The sequence below is a fragment of the Anomalospiza imberbis genome, chromosome 4, assembly GCF_031753505.1.
Source record: "Anomalospiza imberbis isolate Cuckoo-Finch-1a 21T00152 chromosome 4, ASM3175350v1, whole genome shotgun sequence".
Classification (NCBI taxonomy): domain Eukaryota; kingdom Metazoa; phylum Chordata; class Aves; order Passeriformes; family Viduidae; genus Anomalospiza; species Anomalospiza imberbis.
The window spans coordinates 31,601,508-31,615,153 of record NC_089684.1 but is presented as its reverse complement, the minus strand read 5'-3'; the positions used below and the strand labels follow the sequence as shown (position 1 = coordinate 31,615,153).

At 40.2% G+C, this 13,646-nt stretch overlaps 1 protein-coding gene across 1 annotated transcript; it reads right to left on the bottom strand.

Annotated features, from left to right (window-relative positions):
• TMEM184C (transmembrane protein 184C) lies at positions 1–8,720 on the bottom strand. Its single transcript, XM_068187806.1, has 10 exons — positions 8,456–8,720; positions 6,549–6,679; positions 6,415–6,451; positions 5,455–5,660; positions 4,472–4,546; positions 3,616–3,709; positions 2,573–2,685; positions 1,791–1,890; positions 1,138–1,309; positions 1–724 (listed from the first exon to the last, which is right to left on the bottom strand). Exons 1-10 carry the CDS (start codon positions 8,570–8,572, stop codon positions 432–434), a joined length of 1,338 nt encoding a protein of 445 aa, XP_068043907.1. The 5' UTR covers positions 8,573–8,720; the 3' UTR covers positions 1–431.
• Between the last annotated feature and the right edge of the window lie 4,926 nt (positions 8,721–13,646).

The window sequence follows — 13,646 nt, the reverse complement described above, 5'->3', positions numbered from 1 at the left end:
TTAAGACAAGCAAAGTTAACAAAGTTTTTGCTTAAAATACATTCTTGAAATTAGGCTTTCCCATTGCTAGTAGTACTTGCACTTCATTTTTATATGAGGAGAGGATTTTTTTTAAATGTTTCTTTTGCACTAGTGAAATTTAGTGTAATTTTGATATGACATGGAAGCATTTAGCATTTTAAGGAGATGACGCTTACATTTATGCAGAAAATTTTACAGTGTGCGTGTTTCATATCCATGGAGTACTCACAGATGCTCACATCCATTATAGATTCTGGATTCAGATGTCAATTACAGCCATACCGTATCTTCTTCTGTCCATGCAGCAGCTTTCCCAAGCTTTTCAACTTTCATCCTTAATAGTACATGTTAACAGGACACGTGTGGCAAGTATGTAATGACTCCTTGACACATTCAAAGAAAAGGCAAGTTTAACTTTTATCCAGAGCTTTCTCTGCTAATTTGTTCTCTAGTTCAGGTGATTCCTCAGCATCCTCACTGGCAGAAGGGTTAAAAATCCCATCGACTGCAGGGGCTGTCGTTGGTGTTGTGAGAGGGGTCACAGTGTGTCCAAACCCCTGATAGTGACCCATGGGTGAAGATGGCATTGAAGAAGCATCAGAAATTGGGTCTTGAGTAGATGAAGACAGTAAACTTGTATGCTCATTTTGTTCATGATCCTCAGCAAAAAACATTTTCCTTGGCTGGCCCAAAACTGTCCTCCCTAGAATTAGGTGAAATGAAAAGATTTTTTAATCCGTCCAACATGAGTCTTTGAACACATCAACTCAAAAACAGTCATGTTAAATAAGAAGATAAGTCTTTGTTTTATATTATTTTACATATGGGCATTGTTAGTTTTAATAAAGAAAAGTATGTCTTTCCGTCAAAGAGAAAAACAACTTACCTAACCTTTTCTTTTTAAAAGAAAAATTAAAAACTAGACTCTAAGTCAGTCAGGAATTCTGGAAAGAAAAAAAGTGCCAGATAAACCATGAAATCCTCTAGAGATGCAGCTGCCACTGATTTGGAAATAGAATGTTCTTAGGCTACTATAAAGGCTACTATAAAGGTGTGACTTGAAGCTGAAAATACAGATACTGTTGATAGATTGTACAAATCCTGTCTCTTACTTACCCACATTTCGAACCTGTTCAGAGATATCTGCCCTTAGATCAGAAATATCCCACATTGCAAGGAAGGAGTCAAAGCATGAGCCTTCTTCAGCTTCTTGAACATAAGGTTTATAGGAAAAACTGTAGTGATGTGCAATAGCAGCCAGGAACATCTCCACACAGATGATAAAATCCTGCAATGACAGAGACTTAATCATGAGTCAGTCATCATCAATGACTGACTTAATCATTCATAACTGGAGAGAAGTAGTTCTGGGTTTCTTCTACAACTGAAAGGATGCAATTGCCCTGGAATACTGACATCAGCTACTTTTCCACCAGGATATTCTTGGCAGCTTTCAGAGAGCCACACATACAGGACTTCACTTAAACAGATAATTTAACAAGCAACAGCTCTACAATGAATACCTGCAAGAAGAAATGCAAGGCTATCCAGACATATTTCACTGGGGCACATTCCTTCTGCCATGGATACAAAAGCCTTAAGCATAAAACTCATAGGGGCTCATTGGCTGAAACTTAGCCCAGCTTAGAATAAATCATTACTAATCAAGCCTGTGTTACTTCCTTGAGTATTTCCAAGTATTTCCTTGAGATCAGCTATGTCATCTTACATATAACCATTTCTCCCCAGAAATAGCCATCTGCTCCTACCTGTAAGCCTGTAGCCACAGCTTCCACACTTTGCCAATCCCAGGTATGTTTCTCAGAAATAACACCAACTTTCACCAGCAATGCAATGAGTACAGCCTGCCTATAAAGAGAATTTATTATAAGAAGTATTTCTATTAGAATTGTAACAGTAATGCCAAAAATCTGCAAGCAAATCTGGTTGTATGTATACATAGGAAGAATCTTAAAAAAAAACTTTTCTGTTTATATACTTAGATTTTAAGAGGACGAAACAAACTTAACAAGAGATGTCATTCATCCCTAACCCCAAAGACCAACAGAACAGAGAACTAAAGGAGAGTTTGTTGCTCCAGTTAGTCATTAGAACAAGTTTCTTCTCCTTCAGGATGTTGCTGTAGCTCAGAGAGTAATGCTCTGATAGTCAAATACACTCCCTCATTAGCAGCTAAGTGTGAGCAATGCTCAAACAGCAATTTTTATTTAACTTACAGTAACTTATTTTGAAAAAGTAATTTTTTTTTTACTTTTAAAAGGAAAAAAAAGTTTTGAAATAGCTGCAGGTAAAGATTCTAAAATAAGTTATGTTCCTGAGAATCACTTTACAAAAGAGCATGTATAAAAAATAATCTTAAGTCAACAAGACTGCTCTCTCCTAACACAGTAGTACCCTCTTCCCCTCACTGCATCACTAAGATTATGGGTAGACATTTTAAGTTCTCTAACCTCAGTAACAAATCCAGCCTTTTTAGCTCTTTTACGATCTGCCCTGAGAGCAAGAAGTAACAAGTGAAAAATCCACTTACCAGAAAGAAACAAAAACTACCATCTTCACACAAAGGAACTTGCCAACAGGCTGGATAGGGTTCAGTTCCTCACGCAGTACTTTATAAAACAGTACCAGACAATACATGGCAAACTGACAAGGAAAACAAAATGAATGAAAGCTTTCAAATCCATGTTTATTTTGTGAGGGAGTTGTGTTTCACCATCTCTACAGTTAAAACATGTATCATAGCATAAGACAACCTTAAAATGCTATCTGTTTAAAAAAAAATAGCATTTTAAGGTTTTCTGTTTTAAAGCACTTTCTTTTTTTTTTTATTCCTGAAATTCCAATAATTTCAAACAGGACACAGAATTTCGTGCTGCTATTGGGACTGCTGTCACAACAGAAAGCAATTACAGCTCCTTCTGTGATAGTCACCCATTAAACACAGGGGTAGCAGCAAGAGGACAGAATTCCCAAATTATCCCAGTTTATGCTACTCTGACTCCTGCTGCTGTTGCCCAGAGAAGTAAAAGCAATCCATGGACTCCAAAATGAAACTCACAATTTCAGGGGCTGATCTTATCTGACATTATCTGACAGCTGACCCAACAAAAAAAGGTGTTGGGTAGGCCAGACTCTCAGCACTGCACACACCATTTTCATTCTTTCCTATGAATGTTATCACCATTTTTCACACAGAATTTTTAACATATTGATTCTTTGTATGAGTGCTGGGAGTAAGCTGTGGGGACAAGTGGAGTCATCTCTTACCAGAGAGGGGCAGGTCTGCAGCTCTAATGCCTGGGTCATACCACTTCACCCATAAAATAATTTGGGATAGAAAGGTGCTTGCTTTATGGAGCGTCATAGTAAAAATAATAAAAGTGTTAGATTATCTGTTTTCCCAGTGTTTTTCATACATAATATTTAACAGAGAGCAATTTTAACTTACAACAGAAAATATTCTACCTGTAAGAATTACCAGACCTTAACACAATCACTGCCAACAGTTCACATAGAAGATTCACATAATACTGATGAATTCCAAGAGCAGAAAGATGTACTCCTGATACTCACTAGTTGTGACATGTTGTTAAGTATAACGAGGTAAGTCCATGCATTGTTGAAACTGAAGTTTCCTTCATCATACACTCCCACTAGTTCACAAATTCTGGAAGAGTTTTTAGAATTAATCACTATGGAGTAACATCACTTCCCCCAAGTGCTACATCTCCACTATATCAATCAAACAATCCTTAGAATTCAAAACCTCTTCTGGTACTCACATAAGGGCACTGGGGGCCTGCACAAGAATCAGTTTCCAACAGCACATACACATATATATTTATGAAATAGAAATATTTATACAAATATTCATTCTGAGTAGCAACTTCTTCCACAGTCCCAGAGAATTAACAGTAATGACCATCAATGCAAAGCTCATGAACTTAAGCTTTCAGCATCATCATGCCTGACTGCCTACTGTTCCTTTACGCACCCAGGCTGTATGATATGAAGGCACACACTCAAGCTCATCACATGCGAAGTTTAATAAAATTTAAGAAGTTACACAAAAACTGCCTTTAAAAATTCTCAGTTGTTGAAGTCAATGAAAAAAAGGGAGGAGGAAAAAGAATCTAAAAAATAAGAGATCATAAAAATGTATTTCCCACCCCAGCAGTACTTCACATTCTATCCCACTGATTACAGAAGCTAACATTAAGTATTTATGATTTCAATTCTGCAAATAGTCATTTGCTACAGAGAAGCCATAAAGAAATCATAAGTTGATTCAAATTGTTGGGACTCATTTAGCATGCAACATGAGTCTACTTTCAAACTACCTTGATCCAATACAAAGGGCATGAAGATTCTTTCCAGTGTAACTCAAAATCATATCCTGAAGATCAATATTAATTATCAGTGTACTTACAAAGCAATAATGGTAGTAAATGGTCTGACAACAGTGTACTGCAAAACACCCAGTTTACATCTAAATAATAAAACTCTGAAAGAGAAACACAAAATTAATTGTACAAGGATTTAAATACAGTTCTCTTAAGGATGATTCCTATTCTCAGTAGATTTACTAAGGTAAATTTTAATTTTATTGTAATTTCAACTTGTACATCCAGGTCTCAAGATGTTGCATCAAACAGTGTGTATATACAAAATACGCAAAAGAGCTGGATTTTTACAAACACATTATAGGAAATATTCAATTATATACTTATTTAAGCCATGAAAAGCTTCTGGCTGAGCTAAACAAAGAGAATGCAATTTTTGCTGTGTTTGAAGATTTAAGAAAAATTTTGAGTCTAAATGTAAGAGACTTAAAAATCATAATAATTGCCCTACATGCTTAAGAGAACCAAAGCTCTTTGCCCAGTATGGCAAACTGTATAAAGAAGCTGTGACCACTGAAAGCCACCTTCCCTTTCTTTCACCCCAAACAGCTTAATGAAAATCTCCTAAGAGAGAGAGAGAGAGAGAGATTTTATCAGTTTAAGCATTTAGAAATAAACAGTTTAGATGCATAAGGTCTTTCACCCTTCACCTGAAGTAAAAACAACAGGCTACCCAGTCTACTCCCAATTCCACATGACGTTTTTGGCAAATAGCAAAAGAAGGAGATTCCAGGAGACCTTTTTTTAATATTTTTCAAAAATAAGAAAGTTTCCTTCAGCACCCCCTGAATCAATCAATTCATGTTAGTATCTAAGTCCAATTCAGAGGATGTTTTATAGCTTGTCACTCGTCCACAGCTGCTTTCAGCAGAGGTTCACAGCTGATCAAACACATACAAACCAGAAACTCACTCCACCAAGCAGCAAATGTTATGCTGCTAAATATGAAAACAAAATGTTTGGAGCTGCCTACACAACCTAAAGCTTGAAGATGTCACGATATACTCACTCTCCCATAGCCCACGATGGACAGCAACAGAGAGGGGGCAGATGTCTCTGCTGATCTTTCGCTTCTATTATTAACACGAGGTTTGGGTACCGGTTGGTTAAGTAATTTGAAAGAAAAACCATAAAGTTATAGATGACATAAGCTTCATAGCATTCTCGACATGTATCCACATATATTGCAATCTTGGGGTATTTCAAAGCTATCCACTGCAAGAAGAGAGGTACACAAAAGGTTATGTGCAAGAAAAACAAAAGGGACTCCAATGACAACACTGGTTCAGCAAGCTCTTGAGCCAGCAGGCACTAATTAAACAGGGCTGAGAGCACTGGGCTAAGGGGAGAGCAATGCTACAGCTACAAAATAACACACACAGGACTTCAGATTCCACCTGTACTAGCCAACTCTGAGTTTCAGACCAAACCCGGATTTTTTATTTTTAGTGAAACTGTGGTTATGGATCATCTGTCAGAGCTCTCAGTTTCTGACTATCACAATGCTGTTGTACTGCACAAAGGGTATTATCCCTTGTCCCCTGAACCAAAAAGAAATCATTTTAACACTAAGCATAACTCAGGAAAGAATTCTACTAGTAAGCCTCCCTTGGGTAAGGAAGGTACAGCACTGAATTTTGAGGCAGTTCTTGGATCAGTCCTTCTTCCACTTCTGCTATTAAGATGGATGGGCCAAAAGCAGGCTCCTGTCATACCCCGTTCCACATCCATCATAAAGGATACTCAAGGACAGGGTTAAAAAAGGTTATCAAAAGAAACCCCAAATCTCCAGAAGAAGAATGTGGTATGACTAGAACTATGCTTCTGACATACTCCATAAACAGGAATGCCCAGAAGTTTCTAGGACTACCCCCCTCCATGCACCACAGTTTCTGCTGTGACACTGTTTTCCCTCACTCCCACAACAAACAGAATTTGATTGAGCTGGTAACAGTAAGCGAACACTTACGCTGTCTAAACTGTAAATTGGCACCATCCACAGAATCCTGTTATAACAATAAAAGAACATTTTATATTACTAAAAGTATTTTTAGTCTGAATTAAATCCAATATTTGTAGCATAGGTAAAACGTGAAATATTACCTTATTATTGGTTTCTGTAATTCAGGTTGAGTATAATGGACTAAGTGTTGTAGTATCCCCCAGAGAGATATTGGTATAGTCATTAGCAGAAATATCCCAGCGATAAACCATGCCTTGGTATGAATTCCAACCTTGCAAGATTAAAGTTTCAGTCTTAATACTGTCAAGTTATTACAAGTACACAAAACATTCCACAAAAACCGAGTAATGCCCAGTACTTAATTTACTGAAACCCACAACAGATTCCTTGCTTTAAGTATGGAACCTGTCTTGATTCAGTGGTGCATTATAAAGTTTCTGAAAACCTGTGGATTTAAAGTCTTTTTAGCTTTAAAATCAAGTTCCAAATAGTAATGAATTAGATCAATTAGTTTTCACTTAACAAACTGAAAAAGATATGGATCTAGATACATAAAACCGCAATGTCTGCTAAAACACAGGGCTGAAATTTTAAATCAAAGCTCTCTGAAAAACAACTAATAATCCTAAGTACCAAACCCTGAGAAACACAAGAGACTCTTCTCAGTTTCCTTTGATGAGAATCTTTTCTCTGATCCCCTATTTTACATCAACTTCCCATGTCTCCTGTTGTTTTCTAGTTTTACTTTTGATCAGTTTCTCTACCAGTAAGACTAAATGGTATAAAATTGGATATAAAAATCTATTATGCTGAACATGCATTATGCATCAGAACAGGAATTCAAACCTGAAAATTTTAAACACATTCAAGAGAGATCCTACTGTCATTAAGTCCTGAAAATTATACCCTGAAAAAACCTACCTCTGAGGGCACAGACCTGTATCACATTGAACAATACATATATTTTAAGGTTAAAGTTTTACTTCTTGTTAGAGAAGCAATGCGATCATATATATGCGTGTAATTCACACACCACACTTATGGTGCCACCAGCATGAAAGAGCTGCTTCTTTATCCGTAGAAATGCTCTACTAAATTCTCCCAAAACAGACAGAAATATCTTTATGAATGCCAGCATTAGTACTAAGTTTCAAAATCTAAGTTCTGGGATGAACTTATGGAGAGAGCCAGACTCTTCTTGGTGGCGCCCAGCAATAGGATAAGAGGCAATGGGCAGAAACTTATGCCCAGGAAGTTTCACCTGACCATGAAGAAGAACTTCTTTACTGTGCAGTGACCACACACTGCAACAGATTGTCTAGGGAGGGAGTGGAGTCTCCCCTGCTGGAGATATTCAAGAACCATGTGGACACAATCCTGTGCCATGTGCTCTGGGACAACCCTGCTCGAGCAGGGAAGTTGGACCAGGTGATCCACTGTGGTCCCTTCCAACTTGACCTATTCTCATCACTCTTGGCTGACCTGAATTTCTTCAGAATTGTACCAACTGTTCAAACACCAACTATTATGGAAACAGAAGGGAAAAGAACCACTGCCCTGTTCCTTTGAAGTTCACTAGGGCTTTAGCAGCAGGACAAATGGGTCCAGCAGCACCATGGCACTTCTCTAGCCTGTCCTTTCACAGAATGGGTCAGGTTGGAAGGGACCACAGTGGGTCATCTGGTCCAAACTCCCTGCCCAAGCAGGGTCATCCCACAGCACACGGCACTGGATTGTGTCCAGATGGTTCTTGAGTATCTCCAGCAGGGGAGACTCCACAGCCTCTCTGGACAATCTGTCCCAGTGTGTGGTCACTGCACAGTAAAGAAGTTCTTCCTCATATTCAGGTGGAACTTCCTGAATCAGGTGCATCAGTTTCTGCCCGTTGCCTCTTGTCCTATTGCTGGGCACCACCGAGCAGAGCCTGGATCCATGCTCTTGGCGCCCGTGATTTCGATACTTTTATACTTTCCCGATGTGGTAGCACATTTCCCCGCCGCCCCGCTGCCAGCGGTCCCGGCGGAGCGCCCCCGGCCGCGCCCCTCACCTCCAGCTTCTGCAGCTCCCACACGCAGAGCGGCACCACCACCAGCAGCCCCACGATGTAGAGCAGCACCACGAGCGGCCGGATCCATCGCCGCCAGTTCCCGCAGGTGCACGGCATGGCCGCAGCGCCGCCGCTCCTCGCACCGACCTCAGCGGGCCGGCAGCCCCTGCGGAGTGCGCATCACCGGCGGGGCCGCCGCCTCAGCTCCGTGCCTCGGCTCCGTATCCCGGCTCGGCCCCGTCCCGCCCCGGCGCTCCCAGCCCAGCCTAGCCCAGCCCTGTCCCGCTCACGCCCCTGCGGCGCTTCCGCCCGGCTGCGCTTCCGGCTGCCCCGCCCCGATGGCCTCTCTGATTGGCTCCTCGCCCTGCCCATCACCTCTGCCCCGCCCACTGGGGACAGCCAGGGGAACCCCCCCCCGGTTTGGGAGGTTGGTGTGTTCCACCCGCCCCCCTCCCCGCCGCTGGCAGTGGGCTCTGCCACGTTCCCGGAGCGGCGGGAGCTGAGGGAATGCGCGTCAGGGAATGTGCGGGAATGGCAGCGGTGCCGGCTAGCCCGAAGCCGCTGCTCCAGCTACCTTGCTCAACACCGGCCCTGCCCTCGAACGCCTCCCCTGGGAGCCGCCCGGGGTGCGCAGTGCCCTGGAGAGCCGCACCTCACGGTGCGGAGTGGATTGCGACATAGCCGAAACGTGAAAGCTCCAGCGGGCGCGCCAGTAATGCAAAACAATGCAAAATAGGTGTTAAACTCAACTGTTTGCTGAACGTTTATTGCCGTGTTTTGAAAGTGCCGTGTAAAAGCTGCTATCTTGCCAGCTAAGCCCGTAGTAGTCAGTGGCAAACACAGGCCGTCAGGTGAGGAACTAACTTAGGCCCGCAGGTGATAACACTGCCAAATGTCCAAGGAGCTGCAGCTCCGAATTCTTGCAACGAGGCGAATGCCGATTTTACCTTGAGGCGGCACTAAAATGTGCTGGAAGAACCCCCATGAATGAAGGAAGTCCTGAGGAACAGGATCTGTTATTTCTCTGGAGAAGTTGTAGTTGACATCTAAGAGAAGGGGGCAGTTTCCCGAGCATTGTATGGGCTGTCAGTGAGCAGCACTGTGCGGCACTAACTCCATCGCCAGAACACATGTATTCTTCCTGGCTTTCAGCAAGAAGCTACTCGTGAAATATTGGTAAAAACCAAATGGACCTTCACTAACTATTAGGGCTTCTAATATAAGAGTAAAAAAGCTACTCCCCAGAACTTGCCCATAACAGCTGTACTAACAGCATTCCCTGCTACTGGAAAGACTGATGTGAATTGTTGTTAATGCCTATCATTATATACATTCTGCTCGCATTCTTTTCATTCTGCTCTCATGAATTTCAGATTTATTTAAAGGAGAGTTAATGTTGAAATATAATAAACTGGGATTATGGAACCCTATAAAAATTTACTAAATTAAAATGGCAAAGAGAAGAGACTATTTTATAATTGTGGTTGGAAGACTATGTGGTATTTATTATTCATTAATTCTATTTTTATTTGTATGCCATTTGTTTCATAGGTTTCATAATTTTTTGTTCTTGTTTTGTGTTATGCAAGTGCAGATGCATGGTTATAAACAGGCTGTCCCTCTTGCCTGATCATAATTTCGCTGTGAGGTGGACAGTAAGGATTAAATTCAAATTCTCATCCAGTGAAAAATCACAGATTTCCCCTCAGTTATGGTAGTCTTACTGTCAGCTCTTTGATATCACATCCATCAGCAAACACCTGATTAGTCTACTCTCCTCTCTAGTGCTTACTTACACCACCAACCTTTCCAGGGCATTTTTATTTCATTTTATTAAATCTTAATGAGATTTAAAAACTCAATTTAATTTCTTTTTTCCTTTCCATCATTTCTCCATCAGAGGGCTGTCACCAGTTAAAAGAAGTTGATCTTTGTTAGGGAAATGCTGCCACAACATTCTGATTATTTCCTTGTTTCTTTTGGGGGTGATAATGGAAAAGAATGACTGGGTTTTGGAAGCATCTGTAAGCAGTACTTTGGGTGGTAACTTTAGATGCAGCTTCTTTGTTTTCTTGGTCACTCCGATTTGTGCATGTTAATTAGCTGGGGAATTTTTAGCTACCTCCATAGGTCCCTTCAAACCTCAACCATTTGGATTATGGCATTCATGGGAATAAGATTGCTGCCATATAATATGGTGACAAAAAGTGGTGGAAAAATTTGCTGCTCAACACCTCTACAATAAAAATTTTCAGCTCTGACAAACATTATAGAAACAAATCCCTCCCATACCCCGCCCTCTGTGAAGAAAGAAAACTGTAATGTGGACCATGACCAGAGGTCCTTTCCAACTAAATATTCTTTAATTAAGTATAAAAATATATTTATTTATAGCAAATAGTATTACCTGAAGAGCACCTTTTCTCCTCTACCTATTATGTGTCCTTCTGTTGAGAAGTTAATAGCTTTTTACTGAGAATTCCTTATGTTAACTGTTTTATTTACAGCAAGGATTCCTGAACTCTGATATGGAAAATATTCCAGAAAATGATCTCTACTTCTGGTAGAGAAGTGGGCAGTATCATTGCTTGTAACAAGCTTGTTACTTGCTGTAACAGCCACTGTCAATGCTCATTTAGGAAATGTTTGGGGACTGACAAAAACCCCCTCTGTTATCTCTCACCTTGCAGCCACAGCTTTAAAACACAGTGTATGTACCCAGCTGGGGTTGCTAACAAAGCTGAGAGTGCTGGAGTCTCTCCCTTCTTTCACTCCCCTTCTCAGGAGAGAATTTTTGAGACCTGCACAGCGTTAGAGGGAATGATGGATTCGCCTGTAGGTGGGGCACAGGGACTATTTCTGGGCAGCTTTTCCTCTCAGCCAAATTAAGACGTTAGCACTGGCAGTAACACATCGAGCGTGAGTCAGGTAGCAGAAGACCATGAACTAAAAAATGGGGATCCTTTTAACTGACTTCTGATTTTTGAGCCTTTGGAAAAGCCACATATTAGTAGCACAAAATCTGTTTCTCACATAATGATTTTAAACACTTTAACCATAAACAAAACCCCAAAAATTTATCAGGTGATAAAATTGCCCTGGAAGAGCTGAAACTGATTCAAGAAGGGGAAAGAAATATGTGAATCCAAGTACAGAAGGGTCACTGCCTTTCTTCCTTCATGGTATCAAGTTCTGTTGCAGAAGTGTGCTGCCTACTGATTATTGCAGATGTTCAGCAGGCAAATGATAGAACAGAACATGAATAGAATAGAATAGAATAGAATAGAATAGAATAGAATAGAATAGAATAGAATTATTTCAGGTGGAAGGGACCTACAGCAATCATCTCTTTGACAGCTTTAGTGCTGACCAAAAGTTAATGTTATTAAAGGCATTGTCCAGACACCTCTGAAACTGAGGCCTGAGGCATCAACCAACTGACCAGGAATCCTGTTCCAGTGTTTCACTCTTCTCTTGGTAAATAAATGCTTCCTGATATCCAGTCTAAATCTGCCCTGATAAAGCTGTGAGCCATTCTCAGCCGTCCTATCACTGGATACCTGGGAGAATAAATCAGCATCTTCCTTTCTACTTCCCCTCCTCAGGAAGCTTTAGAGATCAAGGGGGTCACCCTTCAGCCTCTGTTTCTCCAGACTACACAGGCATGGGGTTTTAAGTGCTCCTCATAAGATGTCTCCCACACCCTCTTTCACCAAAATTCAGCTTACGGAGCCTGTTAAGGATACAGCGCACCATTCACAGGCCTGCTTCTTCGAAAGATGCACATCACCTCATCTTTCCTATGGAAAATACATGTTATGAATATGACAATACCAGAAAGTGAGAATTATGCTGAAAGGTTTTGCTGCTATGCAAAATTGTGAACTTACCTGGGAGAAAATATCTTGAAAATTTTCCATGTCCGTATTCCCTACTTCACAACCCTTCCCATGTGAAGTCAGTTAAAAATCTCTAAATGGGACTATTATAAAATGTGACAGAGTTAAATAGCATTTGCTTTCCGTTTTCTCTTGATTTTTGTTTGTTTCAACAGACAGCTTTCTGATTGTGCTGCATGCTTGACTGGCAAAGCCACTCATTAAAATGCTGTAATAGATGCATTTTTGATGAGTAAACATATAATTTAATTGATTAGCCTAGTACTTAGTAATATGCACATATTACTAAACTCATATTTCCCAGATAAAGCTACCCCTATGAAACTGAAGTTGTTTTTTCCTATTGACAAATTAAAACAAAGGAACAAGCTCTACTACTGTTCATTGCTAAAATTGGATACAATTATGCATATTAAGAAGCACATTTTTGCTTAAAATATATATGTAGCCAATTGCAAAGTCTTCTGTGTTCCTGAATTATCTCAGTATTATTAATTGGCACACATTTCCAAAATCCTAACTTCATTCTTTGTTATTCCATATAGGGAAGGAAGAAAAGTGCATGCACTGAAGGATGCCACAAGAGTATTTATGCAGCTGTGACTGAGGTATAGTTTCAAAGCCATGGAATGTACCCACTAGGATGTGCTGTCGGCCTAAAATTGAAGCCCCGGTATTTAAGAACCTGAAATTTCAAAATTCTTAAGTGTGATGTATACATAATCCCCATAGTATTCTCATTTGGAGATTTCAAAGAAGTACAAAACACAGGGTTTTGTAAGAAAAGGCGTGGCGGGGTTGAATGATAGGCAGGCAAATTTTCCTATCATGCAACTATCCTTAGCTGGTATACTTGAAGTGAGAGTTTCCCAAAGGAGTGTCACAGCCATGACCATATTACATTTATTCAATATCTAACATTAGAACTTCAGCTAGAAATTTTTGTGCGAAGGTGTGGTCCCTGTGCTAAGACCTCCTGTATATATCACATGGTCAATAAATCTGATTTGCACACACAAAAATGAAATGTGTTCTTTAGTGAATTGCTTGGTCTTTTTGCCTGTTGTGAGTGTAAACATGTATTAAACAGTGTACAGCTAAGATTTGTGGAATTAAACTGCTGTATTGTCTTTCTGGGTGTAAAACAATGTACATTTATCAAGATGTAGAGTTCTGAAAACTAATATGATGGAAATATTTGATGCATCATTGCTAAGGCTTGTGGTTTGTCATTTTAGTAGTACTGACATTTATCAGTTTTGATACTTTAGCCTAGAAATGGTTTCCTCTGT